Source organism: Schistocerca americana, chromosome X (assembly GCF_021461395.2).
Source record: "Schistocerca americana isolate TAMUIC-IGC-003095 chromosome X, iqSchAmer2.1, whole genome shotgun sequence".
NCBI lineage: Eukaryota > Metazoa > Arthropoda > Insecta > Orthoptera > Acrididae > Schistocerca > Schistocerca americana.
The window spans coordinates 796954766-796972233 of record NC_060130.1 but is presented as its reverse complement, the minus strand read 5'-3'; the positions used below and the strand labels follow the sequence as shown (position 1 = coordinate 796972233).

Below are 17468 nucleotides of genomic sequence, written 5' to 3'. Positions count from 1 at the left end.
CACCATCCTCCTCCAGAAACAGTGGGCTGAAGTGTCCCAATTATGTTTTAGTCTTCATTATGTGGAATCTTACAGTGAACCTTTTACCGATTGGCAACTTCTTGTGACCCTTATATCTTCCCATGTTTCAGCACCTGGCTCTGATTCCATCTGTAGCCAATTCCTTCAACAGATCAGTCCTCAATGGCAATATCTCCTCCAGGTGTTTGACAATATTTGGCTTCAAGGCATTTTCTCCTCTCAATGGAGAGGCAGTATCATGGTTCCTGTTATTAAGCCTGGCAAGAATCTACCATCCCTTGATAGTTAGTAGTCAATCATTCCAATCAGTCTGACCCATGTCTCCTGAAATTTATGTGAACAGATGATGGGACACAGCCTCAGTTGGGTCCTTGAATCTTGAGACCTTTTATCTTGTTACAAGTGCAGCTTTTGGAAGGGGCAGAGTCCAATCAATCATCTGCCTCAATTGGAAACCACAGTTCGGCAGGCCTTTCCTCAGCATCACCATCTTGTCACAGTGTTCTTCAATCTTCATAAGGCCTACGACACAGCTTTGTGCCACCACACCCCACTTACACTCCAAGAGTGAGGTCTTTGGGGCCCACTCCCAATTTTTATTCACCACTTTCTGTTCCACTGGTTGTTCAGAGTTCAGGTTAAGACCATTCTCAGCTCTCTGCAGATCTAGGAGAATGGCATTCCCCAGGGCTCCGTATTAAGTGTCCCTCTTTTCCTCATCACTATTAGTAGACTTGTGGCCTCTGTCGGACCATTGTTGACCCATGCTCTGTATGTGGATGAGTTTTGTATTTGGATTAGCTCCCTCTCAGTGGTCTCTGCAGAGCAACAACTCCAGGGTGCATCCAACACACTTCTGCACGGACACTCTTGCACATTTTTCTGTTATCTCCCTGTAATTTGAGAGTGGTGCATTTCTGTTGCATTACTACAGTCCATCCTGATCTGGAGCTCTACCTCAACACTCAACAGCTGACCGTGGTTCCTCACTTCCATTTCTTGGGTCTTCTTTTTGACAACAAGCTTACTTGGTTGCCCCATATCAACCATCTGAAGGTTGGTTGTTTTCGTAAACTCAGTGTCCTTTGCATCCTTGCCCACACCTCTTGGGGTGCAGATCGTTCAGCTCTTCTCTGCCATTATCAGCCATTACTTCTGCCCCATCTTGACTATGGTTGTCATATTTATGGATCAGCTGCCCCTTCCACACCGCTCCTCTTGCACCCAGTCAACCACCGTGGTATCCATTTAGCCACTGGTGTCTTTCGCACTAGCCCTGTCAGTAGTGTCCTGGTTGAAGCTGGGATCCCTCCTCTTTGTTTGGTGATCACAGCTCTGGTTGATGATGTTAGGACAGCAACCAGCCACAAATTTACTTTGAGTTCCTTTATTCAAAGGAAACCGTTACTGGTTTCAAATCATTGTGATTCATCCTCAGACGGTTTACACGTTTTCTTTATGACATTTGGTGTGTTTTTATAGATTAATTGTCCTAAAATATAAATAAAACATAATTATAAACACGCCACACACAGATGGTTGTGTTACAGATTTTCGTTGCATCTGACTTACGTGAAACGTCGGTTTCGAGTGTTTGTTTCCATAACATTCGTCCAACCGATGTAAATGCATTCCCACTGCATCCTCGTTGTTGCACATGTAAATAGTTCTCACTGTACACTTTAGATTTGTCGCTGAGATCATTTCAACCAAGCACCACATGTTTTGATACATACAAAGAGCTTACAGACATATGAGTATCACAGATGCTATGATATATCGTAACATTTGACGATGATGTCCTATGTTTGGAAAGGATCATATATTCATTTACAAAACTGTAATGCCTTTTACATTAGTACAGAGACATTGAATTTTTTAGTTGATATTGCTAAATTAATTATAAAGTTTTATATATATATATATATTTAGAACTGTATAGGTAAAATAGTATATTATTTTATTACATTTGGCATCATGAGAATTATAGTAACATATAAATTTGCTACTTGATCTGCAGGTAGGTGTATTAACATTATTTACTTTGTAGGCTGGAAAGTAATTTTTGGAAATTTTTCAGGAAAGAGGTGTTAGCTAACTCTGTTCGTTAAGGATATAGTCTGGGGTGCTGTTTTTGTGCAATATGGGCTGCAACTTGAACAAATCAGCATTTGCAGCCCATATTGCTGAAGAAAACCATTCAGTGGGAAACATTGAGGACAACTTAAAAATTTTGCATCTAGCAGAAAAAGGAACCACTATGAATATATTAGAAGAATTAGAAATACACACACACAAAAACAGCACCCCAGACTATATCCTTAACGAACAAACAGAGTTAGCTAACACCTCTTTCCTGAAAAATTTCCAAAAATTACTTTCCAGCCTACAAAGCAAATAATATTAATACACCTACCTGCAGATCAAGTAGCAAATTTATATGTTACTATGATTCTCATGATGCCAAATGTAATAAAATAATATACTATTTTACCTATACAGTTATAATTATATATATAAAAAACTTTATAATTAATTTAGCAATATCAACTAAAAAATTCAATGTCTCTGTACTAATGTAAAAGGCATTACAGTTTTGTAAATGAATATATGATCCTTTCCAAACATAGGACATCATCGTCAAATGTTACGATATATCATAGCATCTGTGATACTCATATGTTTGTAAGCTCTTTGTATGTATCAAAACATGTGGTGCTTGGTTGAAGTGATCTCAGCGACAAATCTAAAGTGTACAGTGAGAACTATTTACATGTGCAACAACGAGGATGCAGTGGGAATGCATTTACATCGGTTGGGCAAATGTTATGAAAACAGACACTCAAAACCGACGTTTCACGTAAGTCACATGCAACGAAAATCTGTAATGCAACCATCTGTGTGTGGCGTGTTTATAAGTTATGTTTTATTTATATTTTAGGACAATTAATCTATAAAAACACACCAAATATCATAAAGAAAGTGTGTAAACCGTCTGAGGATGAATCACAATGATTCGAAACCAGTAATGGTTTGCTTTGAATAAAGGAACTCAAAGTAAATTTGTGGCTGGTTGCTGTCCTAACACCATCAACATTTGTCTTCAAACAACAGCCACAGTCTCCATCATGTCATCATATGACAAAATTGCATACAGCTCTGGTTTGCTATGCCATGATCATCTGATCTTCTCTGCTCACCCTTCCTATTCTATTTTTTTCACAGTTTCAGTCTGTCACTGACCCCCTTCTCACCCTCAGGTGAGTTTACCAGTTGGATTCCACTTCTTTCCACTGCGATTTCCATCTCCCCTCCTTGCCCTCTTCCCCACATTCTCTCCAACCCCCCCACCCCTCCCCTTCTGGTTAATTCCTAGGCTCTGGATTCAGTTAGATCTCTTCCAGGCTCTGAAAGCCTCCATAGCTCCAGTGGTGTTCCATTGTTCGTTCTTCCCACTATTACAGTAGTTTCAGGATGCTATTGTTTGTTACTCTGATCGCTCTAAATCTACCAATCATGTGGGATGCACCTTTGTGTGTTCTGTTGGCATGGAACACCATCTCTTGCCTGCCATGTATTGGGTGTTCGCTGTGGAACTGATGGTGATCTGTCAGGTCCTCTGCTTTATTATATGGTCCTCCCTCACTTAAGTTTTGTTATGTACAGACTCAATGAGTGACCTTCAGGTTATCGCTTAATGTATTTACTGCCACCATTTGGTCTTTGCCATCCACGGCGTTCTGCCAATCTTGGCGCTGCAACTTGTGCAGTTGATTTCCTTTGGGTTCATAACCATGTGGGTATCCCAGGTAATGAACTTACTGATCATCTGGCTGGAACTGGGAGGGGGGGGGGGGGGGGGGGAGGGACCTACCGCTGCCACCCCTATGCTCCATGACCCCTCTGGGGACAGATTTGTGGATTTATGTCAAATCCCTTTTTGCTCAACCATGAACCAACTCTTGCAACTCATACAATCAAGGAGACTTCCGCCACGTGGTGTTCTCTCCTTCACCTCTGCCAGCAGGAATCTGCCATCCTCTGATGCCTTTGTATCAGCCATATTAGGTTGACCCATGGTTTTTTACCCCACAATGAGCCATCCCCTCCTTTGTAGTTGTGGAACCCCATCATGGTGATCCATATTTTGCTGGACTGCCTATGCCTTTTGGCCTTCATATTAATCACGCTTTCCCACCTTTCTTGTCCTGGATGTTAGGAGATGACCCTTGCTTGGTTCCATCTATCCCCTGTTTTCTTTGTGAAAGTGATTTGTCCTTCCATCTTTAAGTACCTCAGTTAGCATTGGCATTGGGTATGGGGGCAGCCAGGTTCTCCCCCCTTTTTCCCTAAGTTTTGTCTGGTCTTTTGTGCCATTTTGTTTCCCCTTTTCTTGTGTCTTCTTCCTCTGTCATTGTCCCTGTTGTGTGATGATCATGTCCCTGTTGTGTGATGATCTTTGAATGGTGTGGAGCACTGCAAAGGGTCAGTGGCAGTGTTTGTGTCCCAACATGCATAGCATCTCTGGGGCACCCCTGCTTTCCTGTTCTCCCCCCCCCCCCTCCCCCTCCCCCCTCCCCCTCCCCCTACCCCACTCCCCGTCCTCTTGTTCTTTATTCTTCCTGTTGCTTCGACATTCCTTTTATCTCTTTGTTTGTCAGTTTTCCTTTCCCCTTCACAGGAGTTTGCTGTTTGTGTAATTCCTCCCTTGGCGTCTGCCACCTTAGGTCAGGGGACCAATGACTCACTGTTTGGTCCCCTCCCCCAATGAATCAACAAACCAGTTGACAACATCTGTCCACCACAAGAGAGGATTGCCTTACTGTGCACGAAGCACATTGTAGCTCCTTCATATCTGCATCTGTAGTGCCAGAACAAGTAATGATCTCTTCTGCAACATTATGTGTCATTCCGCACCATTGGTTGGGAATCACTGTCCCATGCATAGGCTGCCTTTAACAGCATAACACAAATGGCTATGTTTGGAGTGGGGCTGTGATTGGGAAGCATGGACTGCTGATGAATGACAGCACATTGTGTTCAGTGATGAATCACATTTCTGCACTACTCTGAATGACCATTGTTGACAAGTAGGACAGTGACAGGGAGAGGTCCCATTCTTCCAATGTTTGGGAGAGGCACAGAAGCATTACTCTTGGTGTCTCTGTGTCAGGAGCCATCAGGTGTGACTTCAGGTCATTGCTGGTAGTGGTTAAGGGAATTCTGATGGCACAACAATACACCATTGACATTCTGCACCATCTGTGTTATCTTTCATGTGACAATATAATGGTGCCTTTTTCAACAGGAGAATGTTCATCCACAGATGGCACATCTCTATGAACGTTCTGTGCATTGTTGAGATACTCCTGTGTCTGACAAGATCCCCACATCTATCCACAGTAGAATGTGTGGGACCAGCTCGGACATCAACTTCATCCCAGTGCCAGTATCTGGGATATCAAGGACCAGTTACAACATTTGAGGGCCAGCTGGCCTCAGGAGAAGATACAGCAGCTTTATGGCACCCTTCCCAATTGAATCAGTTCATGTGTCCAGGGCAGAGAGGGTGCTGTGTCATATCGATAAGTGTGGTCATACTGCCATGTTCTTTGTAAAATTCACTTGATTTTTTAATCTCTGAAACAACATTAAGTTTTATTTCCTTTCCTCCTCATCTTCAGGGTGCTTCACACGTTTTGTCAGGCAATGGACATACTTATTCTTGCTATTGTCTTGAACCTCATTTTTGCCCCAAGTGTCACTTCCCTTGCAAGAAATATCCTCAAAGTTACTTACTGCTGTGGTTGCTTTCTCTTTCTGGTTATTTATGAATTATCACCACTCAATAAACCCTGCCCTCCAGGATACCACAAAATTGTGCTGCTCACCTCACTGCAAAAAATTTTGATACAAATTAAAAATAATTAATTTATCAAGAACATTTTATGTGCCATATCAGGGAACTGAGTGGGTATCAGTGCCAATAAGAAAATTTTTGTTTCAGGAGTCATTAGTACTGAGGCACTAAGTTTAATTTGTGACAATACAGGCCCTGAAATACAACAGTAATGTTTTAATTAATAGAGCTGTTATCAACAAAAAACATTTTTCATGTCTTGCAAATTTTGTACAAGAGAATAACAAAGTAAATTTAAGAAAAAATCTCTCAGTATTCAGTTTTGTTTCTTACACAACTCCATTCTTGGGATAAGATGTTATAAAGTTTACTTTGGTACTCCCTGGGCCATAGAGAAAGAATTTTCAACTAATAAACATAGCTGACCTTTCAGATGAAGTATGGCATCACATTTATAATTTCCATTGTCTTTCCTCTTTTGAATACACTGGCATTTTTCCTTTCTTCTGTTTTAGAGTAAGAATTTTTAATTGCTACTTGAGACAGATGAGTATGAGAAACTTCATTTGTACAACATTTCGAGATCTTACACGCCAGCATTGACAACAATGTTTCAGGAGCATCCTTAAAATCAAAGAAGTCAATTGTATAGACTGGAATGAGATGTAATGGGTACATAGATTTAGCTGACTCACCAGTCATGTGTAAATCTTGTGAAACAGAGGCCATGCTTACCTTTCTTTGTTTCTCTATAACTGCAAAAGCTTCCGTCCATTACAAAGATGCTGTATTGATACAGACAAAAGATTAATTTGGTCTGATATAATTCAGTGTGATTTGATTTCAGTAGGGAGATGAACACAACAGTGGTCCAAGCCCACTATTGTCTGCTCCAAATTGGGGTTCATTGTGTGGTTTCACTACGCGAGTTTCTAGTTAAGGTGACCAGTGCCCTTTAAGAGTAGTAGGAGGCCCTTTACTAGATCTTTGGTCGCCTCTCTGCCTATATGAACAATACCTTTACAGTGTGGTGTCCCCCACAGAGTAACAATTTCTGCAGGACTTGATGACCCAGATATTCTCTGTCTTTTGATCTCCAACACTACATACTGGAAGATTAGGTGTGCCCCAGCTTCATCACCCTCACCACAAAACCTACACAGAGGGGCTTCTTTTTCTATACTCATTTGCTGTCCTTGTGTCCTTGCCATGGCCTGTCATTAATCCTACCATGAGTTTAGTGTTTCTTCTGTTCAAGCCCAGGATTACACAATTCCTTTTGAAATATGGTTTTGGCATCATTAGCATGTTTTCGTTTTTTGATCATAGTCCAATATCGTATGTGCTATCTTCTGATCCAGTTTTGTGGAATTGTCATATCTGTCCTAGCTAGCCTATCAACTTGTTCACTATCACTGATTCTTGAGTGACCAGGAATCCACAGCAGGTTTACTCTATTGCTTTCATCTAGTCTCTCAAGGGCTTTGTGTTATTCTGCAACTATCTTTGATCTTGTTGCAGCAACTGATAGAGATTTCAGAGCTGCTTGGCTGTCTTAATATATGTGGATGCTATGATCTTTGTAGCACCTCCACAGATTCTCCTCCATGCATGTGCTGATAGCAGATATTTCCACCTAGAATACCATGGCTGGATTTCCTAGAGATATTGTGCACTTTAGTCTAAGCTGTACTCCATATACTCAGCCCAAGTACTTTTGTCTGTTTCCAACCTGTCAGTAAATCAGACTGTATTTTGTGCAGAGTGATTCCAGATCTTGGTCTAGTCTGTCATCCTATCCACTTGCAGAAACAGCTTCTATCAATTCCAGTCCTGACGTTCGGATGTTTGAAGATTCATCATGTCCCTCAGTTATTGTTTTTTCTTGCTGTGTGTTCTCCAATTTGGTCCCATGAGAATTGGGGATATGTTCAATGGACACCCAAGAAACCCATATGGTGCAAGGTTAATTAGTCGGGGAAGTCATCTGGCATCCACAAGTCTCCATTAATGACAAATCTTCATGTGTCACACACCCATTCGTATCTGCTGATTATCTGCTGATGCCTGTCTGACATGGGCGACCATGCCTTAGTCACAGTACTGCTGGCATAGCCCACAGCTTCATACAAACATGGCCATCTCTCTGCCTATATGAACAATGCTTCTATAGTGTGGTGTCCCCCACAACAACAAAAGCTTACATGTGCTCAATTTACTGCACAAACTTTGCATCATCTAAATGGGAGAGAGCTTTATGCATGACACTTTTAACTCTGGAGGGAAGCAGTGCTTGCACAGAAACCATATGCCACTTACTAATGTTTGGAACATTTTCTCCATGATTTGGCACTTGAAACAAGTCTAGGGACATACATCAGGGTACAGAGGCATAACAGCGCTTAAACGGATTTTGTGAGAAAGTAACAATTAGAACATTTGATGTCTCCACTCATTAATTTCCCATATTGACATTTCCTTTGGCTCCTTCAGCACCAATGATATACCATATTTATTCAATTATAAGACGACATGTTTCCCAAATTTGTCATTTGAAAAATATAGGGTCCTCTTACATTCACAGATTAAACTACTGCTGCTGAGGTCAATGTTTTTGCATTGTGTAATAGATTAATATAGGTGTCGTCTTATGTACAGATGAAGCTGTGGCAAATTAAATCTTTTTCTGAGTTAACTGCCTTTTCATCTGTAGTTGGAATTGAATGGACTTCAAAACCAGACAAATGCTCAACAATAGTATACATTTCTGATTGAGATGCTGAAAGTCTAGATAGGGACCAGTGGCATACTTACATGTTTCATGCAGCAATGTTGTCAACACTTACTGTGACGGTATGGTGGGAATGAAAGGGAATGTGTCAGCTGCTGGTTCTTTGCTTACAGTAAGAAAACAGTAGGAAGATGATCTGTTTGGAAGCATGAGACTATGGAAAATATTGTCACATTCTCATGTTAGTATGGATGCAAAATCCACCATGTGTTCAGAAAAGAACACTTGTGTCCTCAGGTCCCACCATAACATCAACCTCAGATATTGCATATTCAGAAGAAAAGCAAAATATTTATGACAACCAGGATCATAAATTTCATTGCTTCTCATTTCACTTGCATCAGTTTCAGATGCGCTATGAGGTCCCACTCTAACCACAAACTCAGGTATAGTGACATATTTTCAAGAAATGACCAAATATTTTACAATCAAGATTATAAAACTCATTGTTGCCCCTATGTAGAAATACACTGCCTCTTTTCCCACCTGTCATTGGTTATGTGAAACTATCATTCTAGGTGGTGGTGATGGTGCTGGTAATTAAAAATAATAATACCAGAGATAGTACCCAAAGAAGGAATTAAAGACAAAAATTAATGCAAACCTTTTTTTAATTCTCCATGTATTGTCAAAGTGTAGACAATCAATAAATGGTGTAAGTTTACAATCAGTATAATGTTGATTGTAATTTTACTGCAATTTGTTGAGAGTTTTTGAGGCAAAAGCAATGAGACTTATCAGATGAACCAAATCTGAGAGAGAGCACACCTCCAATCCTGTAACCAGGATGGTTTCTTTGAAACGGCATGGCTGATCTCCTTGCCACAATGTGAGCTTGTGCTCCATCTCTACTGACCTTGTTGTAGATGGGGCGTTAAGCCCAATCTTCCTTCCTTCCAATCCTGTTAGAAGATACGTCCAGAGCTAACACAACAGACATCCTGACACTCTTGGAACCACACAAAGGGAACACCAACCCAGTGCAGCTGGTTCCATGGAACAGCAATTTGCCCAGCATTTACAATAAACTTGATGTAATATGTAAGCTTCCCCATGATACCTTGGAGCTCCTTAATGTTAAGGGGAATCGGCAATTGTTTAATAGTAGACAAGTCCGAATCAACAGGATGGACAACCTGTGCATTTATAACATGTCCTAAATATTCAAGTTCTTCATGGAAAGAGGAATACTTTTCCTTGTTGCACTTTAAGCCATTTGCAGAAATAACTTGAAACAAGCAGTCTAAATTTGCCAGATGTTCAGCAAGCATATAACCCACAACAACAATGTCATCCAAATAGTTCGTAAATGAAAGAACTTTCACTCTTAATTGTCCCAGAAGCTGTTGAAAAATCTCAGGAACTGAAGCACTTCCAAATGGTAATCTTTGAAACTGGAACAATCCCAGGTAACCATTGATGATAAAAATAATACTTTGAGTACTTGTCCAGCAGTAACTGTAAGCATGCCTTGAGTAAATCAACCTTGGAAAAAAATCTGCCCCATCCCAGTCTGTCCACTAATTCCTCTGGTCATGAGAAAGGAAAGAAATTCATTATGGTTTGTGGGTTTACTGTGGCTTTAAAAAAGCAAACAGACATAAGTACCCTGATTACTTCTTGAGAATGTCCAAAGGGGATGCCCACTGATTCGCAGAAATGGGATGTGTCACCCCACTGCCTTTCCATCATTGCAGTTCTGGAGGAACTTGCTCATGCATTGCATGGGGCACAGGCCTTGCACGAATGAATTGTGGTTGCACCGTTTCTTTTACAGTAACGTGCACCACAAAATCTTTAGCTTGTCCTAAACCTGGTTCAGACAGTTCACTGGATTTATTACACAAGTCAGAAACATTAGCGTGAGGCACTGAAACACTGTTTTGTAATACACTGTCATGTATGCACAGATTAAATTAATCAACATGTCTAAACCAAATATGTGTGTGCTATTTCTAGAACTGAATGCATAAAATGAAACACATTTTTAACTACAATAATGATGTAGACTGAAGCAATGGATTAAAATTTTTTGACACCACAGAAAAGTTGCAGGTAAACTGCACATGCTAAGTACTGATGTTTCATGTATGTTAGATGCAGACAAAATAGAAGTAGTCTTCTGTAGCCATGGGCTATAGATCCTTTCATATGTGTATTTGTTGATAAGGGAAAAGCGTACAGCCTCATGGTACACGAGGTGTACTACAGAATAGAGAGAGGAAATCTTGTCCTCAGTGCTTTTCAGATCATGACAGAAAGGCTTGCCCTTGTCATCACGCAAAGTGTTTCGAGTGTGGTAGACAAGGTCATATCCAAACTGTCTGTTTATAAGGCAGCCATGGCAAGTACGGGTCTGGCACAGCATCAGCAAAGCTTTCAGGAAGTGTATGCTGGGTCAACATTTCTGCTGAGAAGTTGTACTATAATTGTAAAACTGACTAGTTCCATAGTGTAACAAGAGGTTGCAATTATAATCCACAGAACATGCAGATAGCAAACTCATTGTCAGAAAGGACTAGTATCTATTGGCCTGAAAGCAACTGTTTATTTTATAGGTAAATAAATCATAGTACTGTATTTTCTAATAATGATTCAAAAACATGTTCAGTATTCAGATGACTTCTTTGTTTCATGTGAACATACAGTAAAAAGTAGTCTTTAACACCCTTTTGTACTTTGTTAAAAATTGCATTGTAGAAGTGAAAAACATTTGGAAACATATTTTGGTTGTATTGTTTTTTATTTCATATGGTACCTAGTGACTAATATGTCTTCTAGGCATCAATGAGTGTTATTTTTATTCTAATTTCTGCAGATGATTGTCTTCAATTACATAGAAGACAAAGATGTTTTTCTAAAATTTTATACCAGACTGCTGGCAAAGCGTCTGGTCCACAATACGTCTGCTAGTTATGATGCAGAGCTGTCAATGATCTCTAACTTAAAACAGGCTTGTGGATATGTGTACACCTCAAAGATGCAAAGGATGTTCCAGGTATGAAAAATCTCTCTCTCTCTCTCTCTCTCTCTCTCTCTCTCTCTCTCTCTCTCCCACCCTCCACCTCCCTCCCTCCTTCCCTCCCTCCCCCTCCCCCACTGTGTGTGTGTGTGTGTGTGTGTGTGTGTGTGTGTGTGTGTGTAGGTGGATGGATGGATGCATGAGCACGTGTGCATGTGCATGTGCATGTCCTTTTTCATCTCATTCTTTATTTTAGAGCAGCTTTACATTGTACTGTTGACAGATACATTTTGTGCAACACTAAGTTAGCAAAGAGACAAAACACTGTAGTGTTTGCAAGTATAACCTTCACATGTTATGCTGAAAAATGTTGTGGAAATGGGATTCCCCTTACTGAAATTGTTATGATTCTTATCCTGAGTTAACTGAAGTGTTCAATGCTACTTTGCCACCTCACAACCAAACTGTCACCTTTCAACCTAACTTTGACCTCAAGCTACACTACAGATCAGCCTGTCACCACAACATACATTCCAAAAACTAATATAGACACACACACAGAAAATTTAAAAAAATACTGTCAGTGTTCTGTCCCCTTTCTGTGTGCACATGTTTGATGTCACCCTCCTTATCATCGTTATACTTTAAGTTATGGGATGAAGCTGCTACATGGGGGTTTTTTAGATTAGGTTCTTCCCCATGGGAAACAAACTACTGGCCCGAAAAATTACCAGTTCATGACACTGATGTGGGTGTGCCAACATATGGGTGTGCCAACTGTGGAAATTGTTAGTTCACCTAAACAGGTCATTCCAAAGGATTTAAATATGCTTAATCTCATGTTAGTAAATCGTCGAAGTGTCTGTCGCAAGATCACTGAGTTAATCTCCGAAATAAACAGTGGCAATGCGAATATTGTATTAGGTACTGAAAGCTGGTTGAAACCAGGCATAAAAAGCAGTGAAATTTTGAACTCTGATTTGACAATGTTTAGGAAGGATAGGAGTGATGCTATAGGAGGTGGTGTGTTCATTGCAGTTAAAAGCTGTTTAAATGCAGTTGAGAACGATACTGCATCGGACTGTGAAATAGTTTGGATAAAGCTTTCAAGCAGACTAGGATTGACCATTGTATTAGAATGTTTTTATAGACCACCAGCATCCACAACAAAAATCGCAGAATGTTTCAGGGAAAGTCTTGAACACATAGGAAGTAAATATCCAAATTATCCATTAGTTATAGGTGGAGACTTTAATCTAGCATCCATTGCCTGAGAAAATTACACGTTTATCACAGGGGGCTGAAGCAAAGATTCGTGTGAAGTTATTCTAGGAGTGCTCTCAACATACAACCTTGAGCAACTGGTTAGAATATCAACTTGAGATGGGAACATATTAGATATCTTGGCGACAAACAGACCTGATCTTTTTGAGGGAGTTAATCTAGAAGAAGGTATTAGCGACCATGATGTCGTTGTGGCTTCTCTTTTAGTGGAAGTTGCAAAAAAAAACAAAGAAACAGTGTAGAATTTTCTTCTTTGGGAAAGCAAATAAAAGTGTCATTAATGAATGTCTTCATAGTCAGCACCAAGCATCCACCGTGGGACACAAAGATATTGAGCATCTTTGGTCGGAATTTAAAGGTATTGTTCACCACATGCTAGAGGAGTATGTGCCTAGTAAAAGTATGGGGGAGGGAAAGGATCCACCTTGGTACAACAAACACATTAGGAATTTGCTGAGAAAGCAGAGAATTTTGCACAGTCATTTTAAACATAGTCACTGCCCCGCTGACAAACAGAAATTATGCGAAATGAAAGCAGCTGTCAGAAGGACAATGAGAGACTCTTTTAACGAATTTGAAAGCAATATTTTATCTAAAGATTCTAAAAATACCCCAAAAAATTCTGGTTCTACGTAAAATCTATGAATGCTACAAATAATTCAATACCTTCTCTTGCTGACAGTATGGGTAATGTAACTGATGATGATAAACAGAAGGCCGAAATTCTAAACCTAGCTTTTAAAAACTTATTTACGATAGAGGACTGCAGCACCATTCCCCCTTTCAATGATCGAACAAATGAAAAGATGGCTGACATAGTGTTTAGTGTACCTGGGATTGTAAAACAGTTAAGATCATTAGACACCAGAAAGGCATCTGGCCCAGACGGTATTCCTGTAAGATTTCATGTTGACTATGCTACAAATATAGCACCATTCTTATCTGTCATCTATCAGAGATCATTGGAACGGCAGAAAGTTCCACGGGACTGGAAGAAGGCCCAGGTCATAGGGTTGAAAATCGGATGCACATAATTACTGGCCAATTTCACTGACATTGATTTGTTGTAGAATCATGGAACATATTTTGTGTTGAGACATAATGACCTTTCTAGACTCTGAGAAGCTCATCTGCAGAAACCAGCATGGTTTTAGGAAACAGCGGTCATGCGAGACACAGCTGGCCCTCTTTGTGCACGATATACAACAGGCTCTAGATACCGGCTCCCAGGTTGATGCCATATTTCTCGACTTTCAAAAGGCGTTCGACTCAGTTCCGCACTGTTGCTTGCTACAAAAAGTGCACGCTTACGGTCTATCCGATGACATATGCGGTTGGATAGAAAGTTTTCTAACAGACAGGGAGCAGTATGTCATCCTGAACGTGTTAACTTCAACAGAAGCAAGAGTAACTTCAGGTGTGCCCCAGGGCAGCGTAATAGGTCCTCGGCTTTTTACGATTTACATAAACAATCTGGTTGATGGTATTGACAGCGGCCTTAGACTGTTTGCCGATGATGCTGTAGTCTACAAAAAAGTAGTATCACACGAAAGTTGTGAACAAATCAATGAGGATTTGCAGAAAATAAATGTGTGGTGTAATGACTGGCAGTTATCTCTCAATTTTAGTAAGCGTAAGCTACTGCATATAACAAGGTGAAAATCCCCATTAATGTATGAGTAGAAAATAAATGATCAGTCTTTGGAAGCGGTATCATCAGTCAAGTATCTGGGTGTGACCTTTCGAAATGATCTCAAATGGAATGATCAGATTACACAAGTAACGGGTAAGGCGAACTCCAGATTGCAGTTTATTGATAGAACCCTGAAGCGATGCAGTCCTTCAAGAAAGGAAATTACTTATAATACATTAGTTCGTCCAGTCTTGGAGCACTGTTTGTCTGTATGGGACCCTTACCGGTTGGGTCTGATTCAAGAGATTGAGAAGGTCCAAAGAAGAGCGGCAAGATTCATGACTGGTACATTTAGCCATCGCGAGAGCATTACAAATCTCATAGAAAGTTTGAAGTGGGACAAACTTGCAGTTAGACGACGCACTAAACAGAAGGGGCTGTTCTCTAAATTCCGAAATCCAGTCTTCACCGAGGATGTAGAGCATATATTATTACCACCAACTTTCAAATCACATAATGATCATCATTCAAAGATAAGGGAAATAAGAGCTCGTACTGAGGCATTCAGATAGTCGTTTTTCCCTCGCGCGATCCGCGAGTGGAACAGAGGGGGGGAAATATGACTTTGGTGTGAATTGTGCCCTCCGCCACACACTGCTTGGTGGCTAGCGGAATATATATGTAGGTTCAGTTGATCCCTGGATACAACTTCCATGGGAATTAGATTCAACTATATAACCCTCATAAGAGGAAAATGCTCCTACTGTCAAACTGTAACACTGGTTAGTTATAAACACTGTGAATTAGTCAGGGAAACAAATATAGAAATTGTAAAATATGTTCCCAAAAATTAAGAGTTTTGGCCTAGTTTCAGTAATCATGTTCTATAACATTTTACAAAATCATGAAAATGTAAGATGACCAAGAAAGATGGATCAGCAGATAAGATGCTAAACTCATATTTCAGAGAGATGTGTTTCAAATCCCTATTCAGTCATTGGGATTACCTCAGGTGAATACTTTGAAAAGGCAATGAAGAAATTCCTGCCACATATTTGCCAGGTCTTGTGCTCAATCTTTGATTTACTGTGTCATTGGCTGGAAATTAAACTCTAATCTTTCTTTCTAAAATATTATGAAATAAATATCGGACAGAGCTGTACTTTCCAAGCTGCTGCAGATCAAAGCACAACTAAAAGATGACACAAATGGTAATGTTTACTACAAGAGATTTCTTAATCTGACAGAACAGAGGAATTGATTGGAGGAAATGAGATTATGTAGCGATTGAGTAGGAAAATCATACAGAACCCCATGTGTGTGAGCGCACAGCAGAACGGGATTATGAGGTGAAATATTAATTATAGTTGAGGTATGTGAACCTGAGAGGTGATAGGTGGCATAAAGGGCAGTTAACAAGCTGGACCTAAGGTAGGACAGACTGAGGATAAAAACAGAGTGGACATAAAAATGAACACCAATAGAGAAAAAGGACATAATCAGATGGTGGAGAAGCACCATAGGAAAGTAAGTTGTTGATAAAAATTGTAAAACTGAAGAGGAAGAGGGAAGGTTGGCACTAAGATACTTTACAAACAATGAAGAAGTGATGGAAACCATTAAACTAAGTGAGAGTGGTGAAAATGGAGTTAGACAATGGAAAATATCAGGAGGACAAGAAGAATGTAATGGAGAATTACTTTGATAGGAATTGTTAACAGGAAACTCAAGCCATTGGCCAGTAGGAACCAAGCATGTATTGTTCCAGTTCAGGGGCTCCAGTTTAGGGGTTTTCATAATTGCGTAAATACATAGCTGGACAACAGTTGTAATTAAATGATACCTGACATGAGTGCTCATACATTTACCTTCAGTGACTTAGGTAATTTGTTTAGCAATGATATTCAAGTATATGTGATTGCAGTCTTTCTTGGTGTACTCCAATGATGAATTCTTTTTAGGTTATCAGCCGAGTGGTGGCATCATCTTAAACTCATTGAAACGTTGCGACAAGACAACGCCACCACTTGGCTGATAACCTGAGAAGAATTAATCAATCGATATTCAAGTATGTAGATTTGGAGTTTTTATTGTCATTAGAACCTTTGGTAAAAAATTACTATGATGAGGTGTCAAAGGGCCTGACCAGGGTTTTGTGGGGGTTGAGAGAGGGATGGAAAGCCTGGGGGATTGTTTATGGAAAACAGCAGCATGGATGGGCCTCATTTCAGAGCATTGTTTTATTTTCTCTATCACTATTTGACTGTAGTTTCATTAGAGATCATTATCTTCTCAATAAGAATTGTCTGATAACTCCAGTAAGTTCAAAATATGATACTTATGAGACTCTTGCATTATATGTTTGGAATTTTGATCTACACATGCGTCTGAGAGTAATTTTGGGCTCTGTGTGATGCTGAAAATTGACATTACAACCATTACTGTTCTGAAGTATGGTGACAGACACTGCTTTCATTATCTGTGTTTCCAGCAGAAAATTTCTGTTGTGATTTGTCAGATACATTGAGTAACATATCATGGAACAAGCAACATTTTGGCTGCATTCATTAAAAAAATGATTAATATAATACAATTAGTCTGTAGGTGGCAACAAAATGTTTTTCATTAGCATCTACTCTCAGACCATCCAACAGATCTTCATAGCATCAAAATATGAAATTGTGTAGAAGCTTACTGAATATCCCATCCATGCACATATTGATTTAATTGTAAAATGAATTCAAAGAGCTCGACTTGTCTCTGGGTACCACCAAGTCAGATAATACTTCTTTCTGTAAGCTGTGCATGATTTTACATCAGCCGCCTTGTAGTGCTTACTTCTGTTGTGTACAAAATTGGTACTTTTCAAGTTACTGATTGTAATTCCTTGAAACAGCTGAGGACAATACATCAGCAT

At 39.9% G+C, this 17468-nt stretch overlaps 1 protein-coding gene across 2 annotated transcripts in view; it reads left to right on the top strand.

Annotated features, from left to right (window-relative positions):
• The window catches only part of LOC124555195 (cullin-1-like), a 231548-nt gene that overhangs the window by 127826 nt on the left and 86254 nt on the right, over window positions 1–17468 (top strand). For both annotated transcript variants that reach the window (XR_006968526.1, XM_047129039.1), the window contains exon 10: window positions 11491–11670. Coding sequence is in view for 1 of the 2 variants with exons in the window: in XM_047129039.1 (XP_046984995.1) it covers window positions 11491–11670 (180 nt within the window). In the remaining variant the exon portion in view is untranslated. The remainder of the gene's footprint in view (window positions 1–11490; window positions 11671–17468) is intronic.